The sequence below is a fragment of the Sciurus carolinensis genome, chromosome 3 (genome assembly GCF_902686445.1).
Source record: "Sciurus carolinensis chromosome 3, mSciCar1.2, whole genome shotgun sequence".
NCBI lineage: Eukaryota > Metazoa > Chordata > Mammalia > Rodentia > Sciuridae > Sciurus > Sciurus carolinensis.
The window spans coordinates 14,975,748-14,993,082 of NC_062215.1; the positions used below are offsets into that span (position 1 = coordinate 14,975,748).

At 50.4% G+C, this 17,335-nt stretch overlaps 1 protein-coding gene across 1 annotated transcript; it reads right to left on the minus strand.

Moving 5' to 3' along the window:
• Positions 1-338: 338 nt before the first annotated feature.
• LOC124980587 (angiotensin-converting enzyme-like protein Ace3) lies at positions 339-15,397 on the minus strand. The gene is made up of 14 exons (XM_047546302.1): positions 15,321-15,397; positions 11,920-12,078; positions 11,597-11,684; positions 11,318-11,461; positions 10,419-10,610; positions 10,233-10,330; positions 9,976-10,148; positions 9,412-9,635; positions 9,153-9,297; positions 7,957-8,055; positions 7,403-7,525; positions 3,231-3,415; positions 2,358-2,734; positions 339-740 (listed from the first exon to the last, which is right to left on the minus strand). Exons 2-13 carry the CDS (start codon positions 12,046-12,048, stop codon positions 2,373-2,375), a joined length of 1,962 nt encoding a protein of 653 aa, XP_047402258.1. The 5' UTR covers positions 12,049-12,078; positions 15,321-15,397; the 3' UTR covers positions 339-740; positions 2,358-2,372.
• Between the last annotated feature and the right edge of the window lie 1,938 nt (positions 15,398-17,335).

Genomic DNA, 17,335 nt, shown 5'->3' on the forward strand with positions numbered 1-17,335 from the left:
TATGCAATAAAACGCCTCCATCGAAGTCCTAAGAACTCTTAGCACATAGGCACAGCTTGAAAGAAAAAACTTAAAATCACCTATTAGTGAGTGACCGCTGATAGAAGTGTTTGAGTACTGAGAGCAAATGAACACACTGGAAGAAGCAGATGGAGGTGGGGTACAGTTTATTGAGGCTTCTTGGAGAGGAGAAGGGGACCCTTGTTCACTGAGCATCTTGGTGGGCTTGGAGGTTGTAATGGGTCCAGTGACAAATTTTGAGCCAGGCCTTGAGGAACAAGCATTCAAAATGGAGCGTGAACTTTAGGCAAAGGCCGAGGGTGATGTCAGTGCAGAGGGACTGAGCTGGGGAGTGGGAGAGGTGAGGATGCAGAAAAAGGGTAATTTATAAAGACCCTCTGATGCCATTTTGAACATCTAGGTTTAATTGATGGACAACCAAGTTCTTCAGCAGTTAGACATTTGGAAGGAAATTTGAAGAAATTTGAAGGAAATATTCTGGCAAAATAAACTTTACAATGGTTGGTGGGGGAGGGAGAATGGCCAAGGAGGCTCAGTGAAGCTTTTGCTGGTGTCCAGGTGAAGGACTTGGAGTCCTCGGTTGAGTGTGACTTTTCCATGCAGAGCCAGTGTCTGGTGGGGACCTCATTGGTCACTGTGGCTGGGGATGAGAGGGCTGCAAATGTGGCCTCCCGGGGGGCAGAGGTGTCCTGGTTGCCCCTGTTGTGGGGGCAGGCTGGCTGTGAAGGAAAGTGGGACTGTTTCTCACGGTTCAGTGAGTGGGGTGCTCTGAGAAGGGACTTAGGCAGTGGGACACTCACTCGTTCACTTATTCAAACATTTTTCAAGTCCCCATTATGTGTCAAGGCTGGTGCCTAGGGATGTTACCCAGAGGCATACTCCTGATATGTGACCAGCCCTTACAGAGCTAACAGCTAATATTTGGGGATGAATAAGGACAGTACAGCACAAAAAAAAAAAAAATAAAAGCAGTGACAGGGACATCAAACGAGGGTGCTGTAGAGTCTGGGGTGGAGTAGGAAGTGCTCAACCTCAGCCAGTACCCAAGAAGACATCTGGAAATCTGGGCAGATATAGGAACCATGGAGATCTCCACCTGGTACCTCCTTCCCCTAAACCACTGACCTCTGGGCTCAGATCCTTTAGCTGGACAGAGCTGACCTCATTTTTTGGCCATTCTCCTACAAACTTTACTGCAGTCCTAGTACCTCTTCTCTGTGGCTCTGGCTTTAATGCTCCTTCCTCTCAAGTCTCTTCTATTCTCTGACAGGCCCTGACTTTCAGGTTCCCCAGGAGGCCCTAGCCTCAGTCCAGACTTCGTGAGTCTGAAAATATTGGGTGTGGCACCCGCAGGGTCAGCAGACTGGAGGGAAAGCACTGGAAGGGGTAGGGGCAAAGTTCTTCCCCCCTTTCCCCATGCTTGTCCCTTCAGCACTAATATTGCAAATATCCTCCTACAGCTTTCTCCTCATCCCCCTTCCTTCTCCCTTCCCCCATCGAGCCTGGAAGGGCACTGTTTGCCCTGTGCTTGCTCCCCGGGGCAACAGGCTGGGCGGCAGGTGTGTGTGTTGAATAAGGCCATCTCCAGAGCAGAGTGGCTGGAGATGAGCTTTGTTTAAATATTAAAGAAGTCAATCATTAATCACGCCTGGCTCGGTGCCCAGCTACCCACTGTCTCCATTTGGGAGGACCTGGGCTGGGGTAGGGAGAGCTATGGGGCAGTTGGTGAAGCTACTTGCATCTTAAGTGACCAACAAAGAGCTTTTTGGGATGGGATTATGCAGACTGACACAGGGTGGGCCAGAGGATCAGTGGAGAGATGTGCCGACCCACATACAAAACACAATGATCATAACCTGGGCACCACCAATTCATAAAGGAAAGTCCAGTTATACCTGAGGGCATTTTATAAGGGTACTGAAGCAGAGTCCTTTTTCTAACCAGAGTAGAGATTCCTTGGGTCCTGCAGCTCCAGCCAAGCCCCGTAACTGGGCTCCTGAACTAAACAAGGCTATGTGAAGAATCACTTCTGGGTATGACTTGTGATGGGGGCGATTTGGAGGGAGACGGCCACTGGGTCACTAAAACCATGGTTCCTGAGCCCCTTGGAGAAAGGGGATTGGCCTGGAACCCAAAGCACACATGGAATCACAGTTGGTCACCTGTGCACATGGCTCCATGCACCAGTTTGCAAACACACAATCAGAATGCCGCACGTACTCAGATCTGCCACAGCCGCATCCAATCACAATTGGGCACTATGCCTGCAAACTCTCCCCTCCCTGCTACCTCACTCTTTCTGGCTTGACTACCCTCCTCCTGCCCCACAACTTTACCAGTCTCATTGGTGGCTAGTCCGAGTCCCATTTTTCATTTTTCATCCACGGAGACTTCTGGTTCTGCCATGTGAAGATCCGAATGGTCAAAATAATTGAGCACAGCATCAGGATGAGACAGAGGCCCAGCAACATCCACTGTCCTCGGGCAGCCTGGTGGGGCTCCATGGCTACGCCTAGGAAGTAGGTGCCACCAGGCTCGGTGTTGTCTGAGTCCTTGTTCAGTGACTGTCTTTCCAGGTTGAATAGCCTGGAGGCCAGCCCCAGAACCATCACGAACATTATCAAGCTCAGGACCAACAGCACCCACTGCCCAGACTTGGCCGCTTTAGACTCCAACTCCGTACCCAGGAATGCCGCTTTAGGTTTTTTTCTTTCTGTGGAAGATAAGAGGGTCTCACAGAGCAGATGGGTCTGTGAAGAAGTCCCTGGGGTCCCCTGTGGCTGTCAGGGAGGATCTGACTGCCACTGACCTTCTATTTTCTCCTCAGGTCACAAGTAAGGGCATTGCCCTAGAAGGAGGGTAAGAAAGAAGAGTAGAAGGAAGAGAAGAAGATGGATGTGGGTAGGTGACATACCCCATGGAGCCCAGTCAGGAGGCAGGGTGTCAACCCTTTGTTCAGATGCCAGCCTCACAGTCTACCTGGCTTGAGCACCAGGAAGCGACTAAGTTGGGGCTGGGTATGGGCTGTGGTCATGGCCGAGGCTGCACCAGGTCTGGTACAAAAAGGGTTACCCAGCAGCTGTGCTGTGCCAGCTTAGGCCAGGCTGTAGGTGGTATTAGGGATTGGTCAAAGTAGGGGCTGTCCCAGGGCAGGGCAGTGTGGGGCCTAGGGCTGCACCAGAGTTGGGAGAAGGGTCAGATCATCCAACCTGGGAAGGAACAGCCGAAGTCTGGCCAGCCCAGGATTTCCCCCTGCTGCACATTCTCAGTCACCAGCCAGTTCAGCAGTGGCTTGAAGTAGCTCAGGAGGGCCTCCGTAGACACCTTGGACTGCCCCGTCAGCTCCTTTAGGACCTCTGGCCAGGGCTTGCTTGAGCCCAGCTTCAGGACATCCCTGGGGGTGTGGGGACAGCTGTGAGGCCATGTGAGAGTATCAGCAGGTGCTGCTGGGACTCTTCAGTAAACCTAACCCTGGCCCCAGGACTTTGTCAGCCAGTGTCTTCCCACAGAGTTCAGCATAGTGAATATGATCACTAGCTTTGAAATAAAATTCACATGAGTTTGAATCTCAGTTCTGTCACTAATTAGATGTGGGTTCTTGAGTAGGCAATGTGGGTTCTTGGGTAGGTAATCTATCCTGAGTCTCAGTTTCTAGATCCATAGAAAATGGAGATAATAACAGTATCTACCTCATCGTGTTGCTTCAATGCTTAGAGGCAATAAATGCTAATTGCTGCTGCTGTTTGTTAGCACTAATGTGATCATTATTATTCTCCTGAACTCAAACAGGCACAAAGTCTGTTTTCTGCGAGGTACCCAGGGAAAGGCAGCTTTTCAGATTTCTGGTGTCGTAGGTAGGACTTGGGAAAATGCAAGAGATCATAAGCATGAAAGGTGCTCTGTGTGCCACCTGCAGGGCTGCACAAATGTCAGCTCTGTCTTCAGGCACACCCAGTACATGGTGGCAGATGGTAGAGCCTTCAACTCGGCACACTGCACTCATGGTGGGGGTACAGGGTGTGCCAAAGCCAGGTTTCCAGACTCCTCACCCCATGCCCCCTGCAGAGCAGTGGTGGGTAGATGTTGGTCCTTTTCAACCTGTTGGTCCCTGATCTGACCAGGAAAGAAGCAGGGTCTTGGAGGCCCAAAGGTCACCATGTGGACCCAGGTTCTAAACCCAGCAGTGCCACCTGTGGGCCACAGAACTTCAGGAACACAACTTAAAACCTCTCTCAGCCTCAGTTCCTCATCAGTTAAATGGGCCCCATGAATACCTGCCCTTCATCACAGTGAGGAGTACATCAGATAATGTTGAAGGAGGACTTTGTAGCTTGCAAACATTACACACATCACTTAACAAACAACTGGGAAGGAATCAGGGGAAAGTAAAAGTCAGTATATTCTTGGTTGAAAGCATTGAGAAAGAATGTAGTTAGGAACACAGAGAAATGAAGAGTTATCAAGATTGAAAGAAAACAAAAGCAAAAGCAAAAAGCCTAGGTCAGAGGAGTTTATCCGATCCCAGATCCTAGGTAAAAGGAAGAAGCTGGGGGGATCTTTATCCACTGAGAATCTACTTACTTAAAAACAGCACTTCGGGCTGTGGGTACAAAGCGTGTGACCCACCAGCAGCCCATGTGGGCTTCACAGAGGAAGAGGGCTGCAGAGCTGGCAAATGGGCACTGCCTGGAACCCCCAACTCCAAAGTGACAGCAACGTACCCTTGGACAAGGTCAGGCCCACCATAGCAGGGTGTGGGAGGTAGGCGGGCTTTGGGAACTTAGATGGGGTCCACTTGGATTCTTCATTCCCAGAAGAATAAGACTGGACCCTGGTCCAGGGGATTTGCATATAGAATGTAGCAAAATCAAATTTTAAGCTACTTGAGGCAAGCTGGGTGTGCACCTTAAATTTCAGCTATTCAGGAGGCTGAGGCAGGAGAACTGACTAAGCCTAGCAGTTCAAGACCAACATGGGCAACATAGTGAGATCCATTTTAAAACCAGAAAGGGTAGTTTCGGGGAGAAGGTAGGTTAGGCGAGAGTAGCCCAGAATCTCTCCTCTCCACCCCTCCGTGAAACTGAGGGAAAACCCGAATAAACCCTCTAGACTTAACCCACTTCTCTTCCTCTTAGCTAACTTCCATCACCTTTCCCCATCCCCTGTCCTCAAGGAGGCAGATTTGAGACATGGGCCTCCTTCCTCACACTTGATGCCCTATGAATACACTTTCTAATTTGCAAAATTCCTCATTTCAGTGGTTGGTATAATGCGTTATGGACAAAGTAGACCTCATTCAATAACACCTGCTCGCCATGCTCCATATCGCTGCAAGACTCTCGACTCCTCTCTCCCCTGCATAACCCACTACCCAGAAAACTGTGTTCAAAGTCCTACACCTGGGATCCAGGTCTTCCCAGAACAGGGCTCTGGGTGGTGATGCAGGAGGACTGGTGCCCAATGGTGAGAGACTGGTCACATGGTTTGGAGCCGCGTCAGACCTTGGGAACCCTGAGCACCATGGGTGACGAGAATGCCTAAGGTCAGATGCCCCACCAAGCAGGTGGGATGAAGGGGGGATTAAAAGTGAGTTGGTGCAAACTGAGTGCAGTGGTGCATGCCTGTAATTCCAGTGACTCAGGAGGCTGAGGCAGGAAGATCTCAAGTTCCAGGCTAGTCTCAGCAACTTCACAAGACCCTGTCTCAAAATAAAAAAAATAAAAAGAGCTGGGATGTAGCTCATGGGTAAAGTGCCCCTGGGTTCAAGCCCCAGTACCAAAAAAAAAAAAAAAAGAAAAAAAAAAGAAAAGAAAATTAAGTTGATGTAAAGAAAACGGATGTCTGCTATTTCTTGCATACTACATTTGGGCACAGAGATCCCTTCTTGGTCCCCTGGCAGTCCTCCTGAGCCTCTTTGCATGTCCACCAAGACCTTTCCTATTGCTGTGGTTCCTTTCTAGTATTTTGGAATTTATTTATTTCATCCATTACCCGCTGCTGGTTGTAAGGCTGCTGGTTGACTCTGGCACAAGTGAATGTTTGCTAAATGAATACATGATGGGCAGCCAGAAACATGGATGCAGACGGCACAGAGATGCCCTTATGTTCAACACATTCAGAAAAGTGCAAATCCAGGCCATCAGCTAAAACAAACCCCTGTAGTATGGAAGGGTGGGAGATGATAGTCATGCAAAGTACAGACTAAAGTCCAGAGGACCAGTCCTGTAACGCATCTGACCTGGTGCTTACAGATAAACTTCATGGTGGAATCACAAATATGCTCATTAAACATGCAAAAGATACTAAATTATGTGGTGTTGTTAATCCTCTGAGAGAGAGGAATAAAACTCAAGATGATCTTTACCAATTCAGGGAATGAATTAAAATCAGTAGAAATCAAGAGGGAAAAGACCAGGGCAGTGGGTGAACTCTGCATCTTGGTGGTTGGGGTGCTGATCTTCAAACCATTAGACCTGGGTCAGATCTCTCCACTGGGGCCTGTATCCTTGGCTGGAGGAAATAGTGTGCAGGACATTGTGTTCTGGAGAAGTTCAGGCTTCAACGCATGACTTTGCTTCTTGCTACATTGAATGATACACAATCATATCACCTCTCTGACCTTCTGTTTCATTGTTTGTAAAGGGCGGATGGATAATAATACCCACTTTATAAAGCTAAGAGTAGCTAACATGAAGCGTAATAAGAATACTCATCAGAGAGCCTGGACCATCACAGGGGTGTTTTGCACTTTCAGTTCAGGCCCCCACACCCCTCCAAGTTTGCTTCAGGATCAAAACAAACAAACCGACAATGCCACAGAGGCAGGTATGGAAAGGATGAGCTAAATAGCAAGTGTAGGGAGAAAAGACTAGGGGATCAAGGTGACCACAGGCTAATCAGAAGTATGCAAAGAGACAGTGTGAAAGCAACTGGGATTAGTCTGGGAACTGGACCTGAGCGCCTCCATGAAGAGGTGAGAAAAGCAGAGTGCATCCACTCGGGCCTTAAATGCTGCCAAGGGGGCAGTTGGGCACCTCAAAAGGGAAGAGTAAGGAGATTCAGGTGGAAAACAAAAGGCCAGGGCAGGGCTTCAGCGCTGGCTTCCCTCCAGGGACCCTGGTTTCATGCATATGCACCTGTGTTTGCCAAAGGGGCTAAACAGCATGTTTGGCCACAGGAGGATAAAAAAGAGGAAACGGGCTTCAATTAATGTAGGACAGACTGCAGTCTGACGCGAGGAAGAATTTTCACTAGAATGTCTACTCAGTGAAGCTCTGCCCTGGGAACCCAGGGTGGCCAGGTGAGGCAAGGGAGCCTGGAGGAGGGTTCCCTGTGAGGAAGACGGGGGAGCAGAGGACAGATGAGGGAGGAGGGCACTCACCCCAGGATCTTCCCAGCCATCTTGGAGTTATAGATGTTACACTGGTGCAGTGGTCCCATGTGGCCTGCGGCCTTGCACAGAGCTTCGTGAAACTGGAACTGAAGCACTAGGCTCAGGAAGTACCTGGAATGTGAGGGCAGGCTGGGAAGTGGGGGCCAAGGGTGGGAAGCCCAGAGGCACTTGGGGCCTGGTAGCTTGGACACTCAGTGGCCCTTGTCAGCAGTCACCACTTTGGGCAGGCCTTATAATATTGGAAGGTCCTCCTTCTCTAACTTCCTAACAGTCACCTGACCCCGTCTCCCTCTTCTTACCCTCCTCTAGGGAACAATGGGGATGGTGGAGAATATTCCTATTAACTCCGCCTTTCATACAGGATATGATGGGAAAGTTCAAAGAATTCCAGGGCACAGCCCTAAGAAGGCTATGCAATCTGATGGGAAGAGGTAGGCAGGGGTGCAGGTGATGTTTGAACCTAGAAATGCTCGGCCCAGTCACCATGTCCCCCAAATCTCAATTCCCAGATCTGGTTCTGCTGACAGCACCCAGGCCCTTACCCTATGTAGGGCACGCTGGCAGAAATGTGGAACTTGGCACCTGGGTCAAAGTCATCCTCTGACCGAGGAATAGGGGGGCACAGGCCCTGGTACTTCAACCTGGTAGGAGAAAGAGAGGGGCTTGCTCATGGCACCTGTAGAGCCTTTTCTTATTCAAAGCATTAATATGTCCATCAAAATTGGCTGAGGATGCCAATATGTCTTCATTGATTGAGTGAAAACACATGAGATTGGGAGACAGACTGGTCTGATCTCTGGGGAGGTGTCATTAAGAGAACAGGTAAGGCCAAGTCCCTGTTTGCATCCATCTCCATCCTAATGATGTGTGGGCAGTGGATTATAGACCAGTAAACAGGCCATTTCATCTGGTAAGTAGTGCTAAGAAGAAAAGAGAAAAACACCCCTGTGGCGTGGTATTACTATTGTTCTCATTTTACAGATGAGAAAACCAAGGTTTAGAGATCAGGGAATTGGCTGCAGGAGACAGTGCTAGTTATTGGAGCAGAGCCGCAGGCCCACACCGCCCGGTGTTCACCAGCCTTGAGCCAGTCAGTCCGGTACCTGGTGGATGTGGAGAAACCCTGGTCATGAGCATTTATTATTCAATCAAAAGATGTGCCAGACTGGAGTGGGCTCCTTTGGCGGTCTGGGGTTACTAAGCCTCTGGGAGGCACACATGCATATCAGGGTGGTGGGCCTGCCTCTCTCCCATGGAAACTCCTGAGGAGAAATGCTCAGGCCCCTGTACATCCCCTCTTCTGTTCTTGTTGTAGAATGAGGAAAGGAGAGAGGTGCAGGGGGCCTGCCTGGTGGTCAGTGCTCTGTTCTTGGAGAAACCCAGTTGCAAAGAAGGTGGGAACTTCCCAGCCACCCCGGGAGCAGGTGGGATTACTGCTAGGGTCCTAGTTTTCACAGATGAGATTGAAGCCTACCGAGGTTAAAGACTGGCTCAGTACTGGTGACAGATTTAGAATGAGGTCTCGTGATTGCCCATGCTGGCTCCATCCACTAAGCACGGATACATTTATCTGATGACACCAAACAGGCCACACTGCCCTGGGGCTTCCCCAGTCCCCAGGGCATCAAGGTTGCACCCTTTATTCTACTTTCAAAAGAGAGGCCAGAAGCACCCTCTGGCAGTGGTGGTCAAGCCCTATCCAGGTGTGGGGAGAGCCCAGGACAATTGCCTTCCCTACCTGAAGTTCCACCACTCCTGGTTGTAGATGTCCTTTTGGATGGTGCCATCAAAGATCTTCCAGCGGAACATATCTATCATGTAGCCAAAGGGAATGAAGGCAATCTTGTCCAGGGCAATGCCCATTAGGAAGTTGACCTCCTCCTCTGGGGACAGGGAAAAGGTGATCAGACGATGGCCCCTGGACTCTCCTTCCGTTAGCCTTGTCTGGAGCACCTAGGCTCAGGCTGCCCTCCTTCTTTCCCCTTGGTGCCCATCACCTGAGTCCTGGTGCTGCTGGCTGAGCAGGCCTCTGTTAAGCAGATGCTGATAGGAGGAGGCTGAGAGGGTGATCATCGACCCCACGGCCTCTCCAAAGGCAGGATTGGCGCCTTCTCGGAAGAGGATGGAGAGGTTCTTGTACTGTAGGAAGTACTGGATATGGCCCATCTGGTGGAAGATGGACAGCAGATCTTCTATGTTCACTTCAGTGCACTTCTTTACCCTAGAGTGAAAGGGCAGGGGGTCAAGGAACATGGGATGTTTGGAAAGAACAGGAGGTTTTTCCATTCAGACTCTAGTAAGGATTGGGGCGCATAGGCGGGAGACCAGAAGAAACTTGGCTTCCGCCTTTTCCTCTCCAGGTCCCATAACCAACCAGTGACCAAGACAGTTGCTTTTCTATCCACCACCCCTTCTATGCTCCCAGCTGACATTCCCCCTGCCCTTCCCAGATCTTCTGCTGCCCACTCCTGGCCCGCGCTGCCTAAGACAGGCAGATGCGGGTGGCGGGAGAGGATTGCAGGTGGGGCATGGGGCTGACCGCCGGCCGTGCGGGTGGGCACCTGAAGTCCTTGCCATTGTAGAAGTCCCAGGCAGAGGTCTGGCACTCCACCTCCCGCCCATCGGGTGGTCTCTCCAACATTGACTTTTTCCAGAAATCAGGTGGGGCGGCCAGCATCCCCAAGGAGGTAAAAAATTTTTCAGCCTCTTCAAACATTTTCCCAGGCTTCCAGCGCTGTGGGGAAGAGGGGTGGGTGGGCACTGCCCTGTTTGCTCAGGGGCGCTGGAGGGTGGGGACACCCACAGGTCAAGCACTGACCTGGCCTTTCATGATCTTCGTGATGTCCTCAGGGGGTTTCTTGGGGAAGGGCAAGACCAGGTCTAGGATGTTGACCCATGACTGAGCCCACATGTTCCCTGGAAGGGGATTGGAGGTGCTAAGAGAAGGTGACAGTGGTCTCCCTGCTTACTGAGCGCCTGCCTCTGCCACCAGCTGGGCCTTTACCTAGCAGGTGAGCAGGGATGGGCCCCCTCACGTCGATGATCTCGGGCCCATAGTGGCGGTGCAGGGAGCGGCGCACGTAGGCGTGCAGGTTCAGGTAGAGCGGCTGCAGCTCCTGGTAGATCCGCTCCAGGTCTTGCTCCAGGGTCTCATCCTCATACTTGGAGCGCCACAAAGCCCCCATATCTTTGTAGCCTGGAACAGGAGAGGGGACCCACCAGGTGCTCGCCACGCCACCCGTCAACCCTGGCCTCGCAAGGCAGGAGGCCCAGGTGCCTTCCAGGGAAGCCACTCAACTTTGGAGTCTTCATCTGCAAAAGGAAAACACTACCTTCCAAGGTCACTGTCAACCTTGGGTCAGAGCAAAGATGGAAAAGCACTGAGTGAAGCCCACAAGGTGAGCTCCTCCTCACGCCTGCTAGACCCTGTCCCCTTTCACCCTGCCTGGAGCCCCACTGACCATAGCCCAGTGGCCACGTGGACTTCTTTCAGATCCTTCAAAATCCCAGCTTTCTTCCCACAGAGCTTCTGCCTAAGATGCTCTTTTGCTTGGCTCTTGCCTGTCTTTCAGGCGTGGGTGAATATCAGAGAGACCTTCTCTGATCACGTATCTGGAACCAGCATTTCCCCATTCCCTCTCTGGACAGCCTCTTCCTCTGCGGCACCATCCCAGGTGGTACCAGAGATGAGTGTTTACTAGACTGCAATGGCCTCCCCACAGGACCATAAGCCCATCAAGGCTGTCCGTCTATCTTCACCTACGTGGTTTCAGAACTTCTTCAGTACCCAGCACACCTTAGGTGCTCTAGCAGTATTTGTGAAGCCCAGCTCCAGAGCTGGTGGTGGCCCTCTCTGAGCCTCTGTGAACTGAGCTTTGCCCCTTCCTGGTCCAACCTGCTCACCATTGAGCTGTGCGGCCTTGTTGCTGAGGATTACATAGCGCTCATAGATGGGACGGAGCTGGCGACCCACAGCATCCCGCCAGCCTTGCCAGGCCCAAAGCAGTTCCTTCTGGTCCCTGGAGTTGGCCATGATTTCTTGGAGGTCTGGGCCCGGAAAAGGAGCTGTATGGGACTTCATGCCCACCTACCTCTGCCCTCACCCACCCTGGGTGCCAATCCCTCCCCAAGAAAGCAGTTTGGGTCGGGAGACCCACTGAAGGGGTAGGGTTGGATGCTCACCAGGCTCCAGGGGCAGGCAGGGCCCCTCATCCAGGCACACCTGGGCCATACTGTACGCCGTCTCCATGTAGGCCAGAAGCTTGTTGTACTGGGGGGGCAGGTGTCACCCAGGGCAGGCCTGTGCCCTTGGGCCCACCCCCAGCACTAGCCCCACCACCCAGGAGAGGTGGGCCTGGCTGAAGCCCCCACCTCCAGAGGAAGTTCTGGTCCCACCCTGCCAACCCCCTCCTGCCCCAGACACGCTGGCTCCCCTACCAGGCCTGACCCACCCACCCCTGGGGTGGGGGAGCGTGTGCCTGGAGGCCTGGGGCTCTATCCATCACCTCCCAGAGCTCGTCCTTGGGCAAGGCCGCCTTGCCTATGTCCAGCAGCTTACTCAGCATGCGCTTCACGGCCGGGTCCTGGAACTGGGCGATCTTAAACAGGCGGGCCCGGCTGCCGAAGTACACCATGACCTGGGACCTCTCCACCTCCTTGCGCAGCTGCAAAAAGGGTCACTGTTACTTGTCAAGGCAGGTCGGGGAAAGGTGTGAGTATCCCACGTCGAACTCCAGGGCCATAGCACCCCAACCCACTGCCACAGCCCAGGGTCCAGAAATACTGAAGGTTTGCTCAGAGGTAGAGGGAGAAAGCCTGGGTCCCTAGAAGCAAGAAAATAAGATTACAAGGGGAAAAAAAGACTCAGATTCTTATGCAGAGAAAGTTTGAGGCCACCAAGGGACCTGGACCTTGCAACCAACTTTGACATGTGCTTTGGGGCTTCCCTCTTTCCTCTAGCTCTGGAAAGCAGGCAGGAAGTGTGGTCCCCAACCTCCCAAGACCCCTGAGAAGAGCAAGAGTATTCAGGAGGACTCGGGGAGGTGGTACCACACCATATCCTCCCGATTTTTCTTGGTGATGTTGGTGACATAGTTCCAAGCAGCCTCCATGAACTGGTTCAACACAACCTGGGCTGTTTGCTCATAAAACTGCAGGAACAGCTTTGCCTCTGTCTCGTTGTAGAACTCATCTGCAGGGAAGGGATGGGCGTCATGTGATCTGGGGAGGACTGCCCCTGCCAGGTCCCCTTCTCTGGTCCCACGCTTCTTCAGGTCCCAGCCGCACCTAAGCTTTGATCACCCACAGTCATGAGCCATGGCAAGAGCTGTCCGTAACAGAGGAGCACAAGTAGGGAAGGTCCAGGGCGAGTCCATCTTGTTCCCATGACCAAGAGAACAGCAGAGCTGGAGGAGGCTATGGGCCAATCACGAGCCAGCTCCATATTGTGACATCAGGAGCCAAAGGGTCAGCCATGGAATGTTACAACTGGAAATTCCCCACCCTCCTTCTGGTGCAACTGTCCCCATTTTATAGATGAGGAGACTGAGGTCTAGAACAGTCAGACCATATGACCTGATTCACATGGTCAGCTGAGAGAAGAACCAAGAGGAGAACACAGGACTCTGGAGTTTGGGGACCGGACTTGTTACTTGGTCACTTCTTCCTGGGGTGGGAGCCATCCATGGGCATTAGCCAGGAATTGATGAGCCCCTCCTTCCCCAGGTGAGTGGGATGATGGATGGAGGGAGGGGTGAATGATGGTTAGATGGATGGAAATGACATTTCCCAGTTTTTAAACTCTGGAAGCCAGTTGCAGATTTTGCTGACTGCACCTCTCATGCTCACATTGGGGGCCTTTTTCTCCCTCATACGACATGTGATCCTTCCTAGGCCACGTAGGACCCTTCATACCTACTTCTGTAGGGAGAACCCGATACTGAGCGTGCAGTCAGGCGGGGCGGCACAGAAGTTAGAGGACTGTGTGGGTGTGCAGAGGTGTGGCCAGCAACTTTGATTAGAGGTGTGCATCTGTGAGTACTTGGGCCTGATTTCAGTGCCAACCATAGCACTCAGCAATTTGGTGGACCTTGGTGACTCCCCAGTATTTGGATACATATAGTCTGGGGAGACCCACCCCACCTGGCCCACCTCAGGATTCCTTCCTCAGACTCACTTCCCTTTACTCACAGACTCCCTCTACTCTGTGTCCCCTTTAGTCAGCTCAGGACCACTCACCCCTTCACATGGGCCAACACCATGGCCAGAGAAAGCTGACCAGAAGGTTTAGAAAAAGTGCAACACACACACACACACACACACACACACACACACACACACACGGAAAGGAAAGGAAAAAAAATCAGTGACATTTCCGGCTAATTCGATCAACTGAACTCACAGGGAAGTCCCTCCTGATTCAAGCACATGGATACGCTGATAATATATGGTATTTTGAAAATGCAGAATGCAGAGCTGAGCTGGAAAGGAAGAAAGAAGACTCTTCAATGCTGGAGATGAAGAGGGCACTTGTGGCCGTGGGTGGGGGTGAAACCCGGCAGCCACATGGGAGGTGCCAGTGCCTTCATGCACTGGTGTCTGTGCGGGGGCAGCTGCTGATCACCTCCAGTGGGGTGAAAGCATCACCTCCATCAAGATGGGAGGCAGGCAGGTTATGACTCTCTTTCTAAGGGGACCCTGCAAGAAGCAGGCATGAGCATGAAATCCTGCAGAAGCCTTTTCCAACTCAGTGAGGATGGCTCATAGGTGAAGTCTATCAACTCAAAATCTGGTGCCAAAAGGGGCTATGACAACAAGCACAAGCACTGTCCAGTTGCTGGGTACCATTAGGGGTGTTCAGCATCAAAATCCTCATTGCGAACCCATGAAGTGGGTACCATTGTCGATGTTCCATTTTCAGATGAGTAACAAGCATAGAGAGACTGAGAAACTTGCTCGCAGTCACACAAATTAGCAAATTGTAAAGGTGAAGCTCAAATCCAAATGGTCTGGCTCCAGAATCTGTCCTAAACTGCAGACGTGATGAATGGAGCAGACCACACTGAGGAAGCACAGGTCTCAGCAGCCCAAAAGGTCTCTATGCCACATACAAAAATTAACTTAAAATGCATTTAAGGGCCTGGGGAGAAAGCTCAGTTGGTAGAGTGCTTGCCTTGCAAGCACAGGGCCCTAGGTTCCATCCCCAGCACCGCAAAAAAAAAAAAAAAAATTGCATCTGAGGTCAAAACAGAAAAGCAAAATCCATACAAATTTTTAGAACAAAACATTGGGGAGATGTTTAATGACATTGGATTTGGCAAAGATTTTTTTTTTTTTTTTTTTTTTTTGTGGTGCCGGGGATCGAACCCAGGGCCTTATGCTTGAGAGGCAAGCACTCTACCAACTGAGCTATCTCCCCAGCCCAGCAATGATTTCTTGGTTATGACACCAAAAGCCTGGGTAACAACAAGAACATAGACAAATTCGACTTCATGAAAATGAAAAACCTTTGTGCATCCAAGGACACCATCAACAGAGTAAAAAGGCAACCCACACAATTGGAGAAAATATTTGCAAATCTCAAATCTGACAAGGGATTAATATTCAGGATGTCAAGAGAACTCCTCTAACTCAACATCCAAAGAAGGGAGAAGAATTTGAGTAGACATCTCTCTCAAGAAGGTACACGAAGGGATCATAAGCACATGAAAAGATAATCAAAGATATTAATCATTAGGGAAATGCAAATCAAAATCCCTTCACACCCATTAGGATGGCTATTACTGAAAACCTCAGAAAAGCGTTGGCAAGGATGTAGAGAAAAGGGAACTTTTGTGGGAATGAAGACAGGCACAGCCACTGTGGAAAACAGTATGGAAGTTCTTTTAAAAATCAAGCATAAAATTACCTTCAGATCCAGAAATTCCACTTCAAGGTATATACACAAAAGAAATGAAGGCAGGGGTTCAAACAGATAGCTGTCCAGCAGTGTTCATAACAGGGTTATTCACAATAGCTTTTGCAAGTCCAAATGTTCACTGACAGATGAATGGGTAAGCAAAATGGGGTGTATACATACCATAGAATGTTATTCAGTCTTAAAAAGGAAAGAAATTCTGATGCATGCTTCAACATGGATGAGTCTTGAAAACATGCTGAGTGAAAACTTGGAATGGAACCATTTGACCCAGTTGTCCCACTCCTTGGCGTATACCCAAAGGACTTAAAATCAGCATATTACAGTGATGCCACCACATCAATGTTTATAGCAGCTCAATTCACAATAGCTAAGCTATGGAACCAATCTAGGTGCCCTCCAACAGATGAATGGATAAAGAAAATGTGGTGCATTTCTTTATGGAATATTTCTCAGCCATAAGGAAGAATGAAATTATGGCATCTGCAAGTAAATGGATGGAGCTGGAGACTATCCTGCTAAGTGAAATAAGTCAATCCCAAAAAAACCAAAGGCTGAATGTTCTCTCTGATATGTGGATGCTGACTCACAATGGGGCGGGTTGGCACAGGGGCAGGGAGTGAGGTTCATGGGATTGGACAGAGGGGAGTTGGGGGAAGGGAATGGGAAAGACAGGAATGAATTGGACATAACTTTCCTACATTCATATGTGAATACACTATCCATGTAACCGCAAGAATAGGAAGTTATACTCCATGTATATATGATATGCCAAAATACATTCTGCTGTCATGTGTAACGAAAAAGAACAAATAAAAATTAAAATTAAAGAAAACATGCTGAGTGAAATAAGTCAGACCCAAAAGGTGCCTCTGGGTTCATTCCTCAGTACCAAAAAAAAAAAAAAAAAAGGTTAAGATAAAGCTGAGGCTGAGGGGTTGGGGTTGTGGCTCTCTGGAATCCCCAGCATCAAAAATAAATAAATATTTAAATATGTGTGTGTGTGTGAGAGAGTGAGAGGAGAGAGAGAGAGAGAGAGAGACTGACTAGGGATCAAACCCAGTGCCTCAGGCATGCTAAGTGAGTAATCTACCACTGAGCTAAATCCCCAACTCCCTGGCCCCTGGCAAAAAATGACTAAAATGGTTAATTTTATGTTATGTGTATTTTATCATAAGTTAAGACACAGGTCTTTACAGTGATTAAACAACAGAATCTGTGAAGCAAAACTAAGTTTTTGTGAAAACACAAAACCTCTTGTGAGGAGGATTCTGAACCCAGCAATGTGGCCATTAAACTGACACAAACCAAGCCCTGGGGGACAGGTCAAGCAGCATGCTGAGAACCAGAATCCGGGCCTGAGAAGACAGCCTGGGAAACCGCTGGGCCCCGAAGAGGTGAGACCAGTAGGTGAGAAACAGGAGCAGGAGTGAGGAGACTCAGAACGCCGTCTGACAGGAGCCTCCCCAGAGGCTGGAGAACAGGAGCGCGAGGCAGCCCTTAGAGATGACGGTGGATTGTTCCAGAACTGAAGACAGTGAGGGGGAAGGGGAGATGATGACAAGTTTTCCACCCTGTGCTGTCACCCCATGGCTCTGCTCCTCTTTCTCTGTCTCTCAGGGAGGGGCTGATCTCAGCCTGGGGCTGGGGTTGTTTGAAGCATGAGGCAGGTAGGAAATATCTGGACCAGGGGATGATGCCCTCGTTTTAGAGCGGAAACCGTGGCCCCAGGACTTCCTACATCATCCCATTTACTCTCTGCAGCAATCATGATGGATTTATAGGAACCACTTCAGGAGTGTGGAAGTGCAGGCGCAGGAAACTGAAGTAAGCTGCTCAAGGTCACCTAGGTAGTGGGTGCCGAAGTGGGGCTGGTCTCAGGGCTAGTGTAAAGCCACTTCTTTGCCATATGAAAGCCAGGGTAGGGTGGGGTGGGCCATTGGAGGAAGTCTGGACTGCACAGAGATAAGGTCATTCAGGAGTGGCCTTGGCAGGTAGCAGCACGG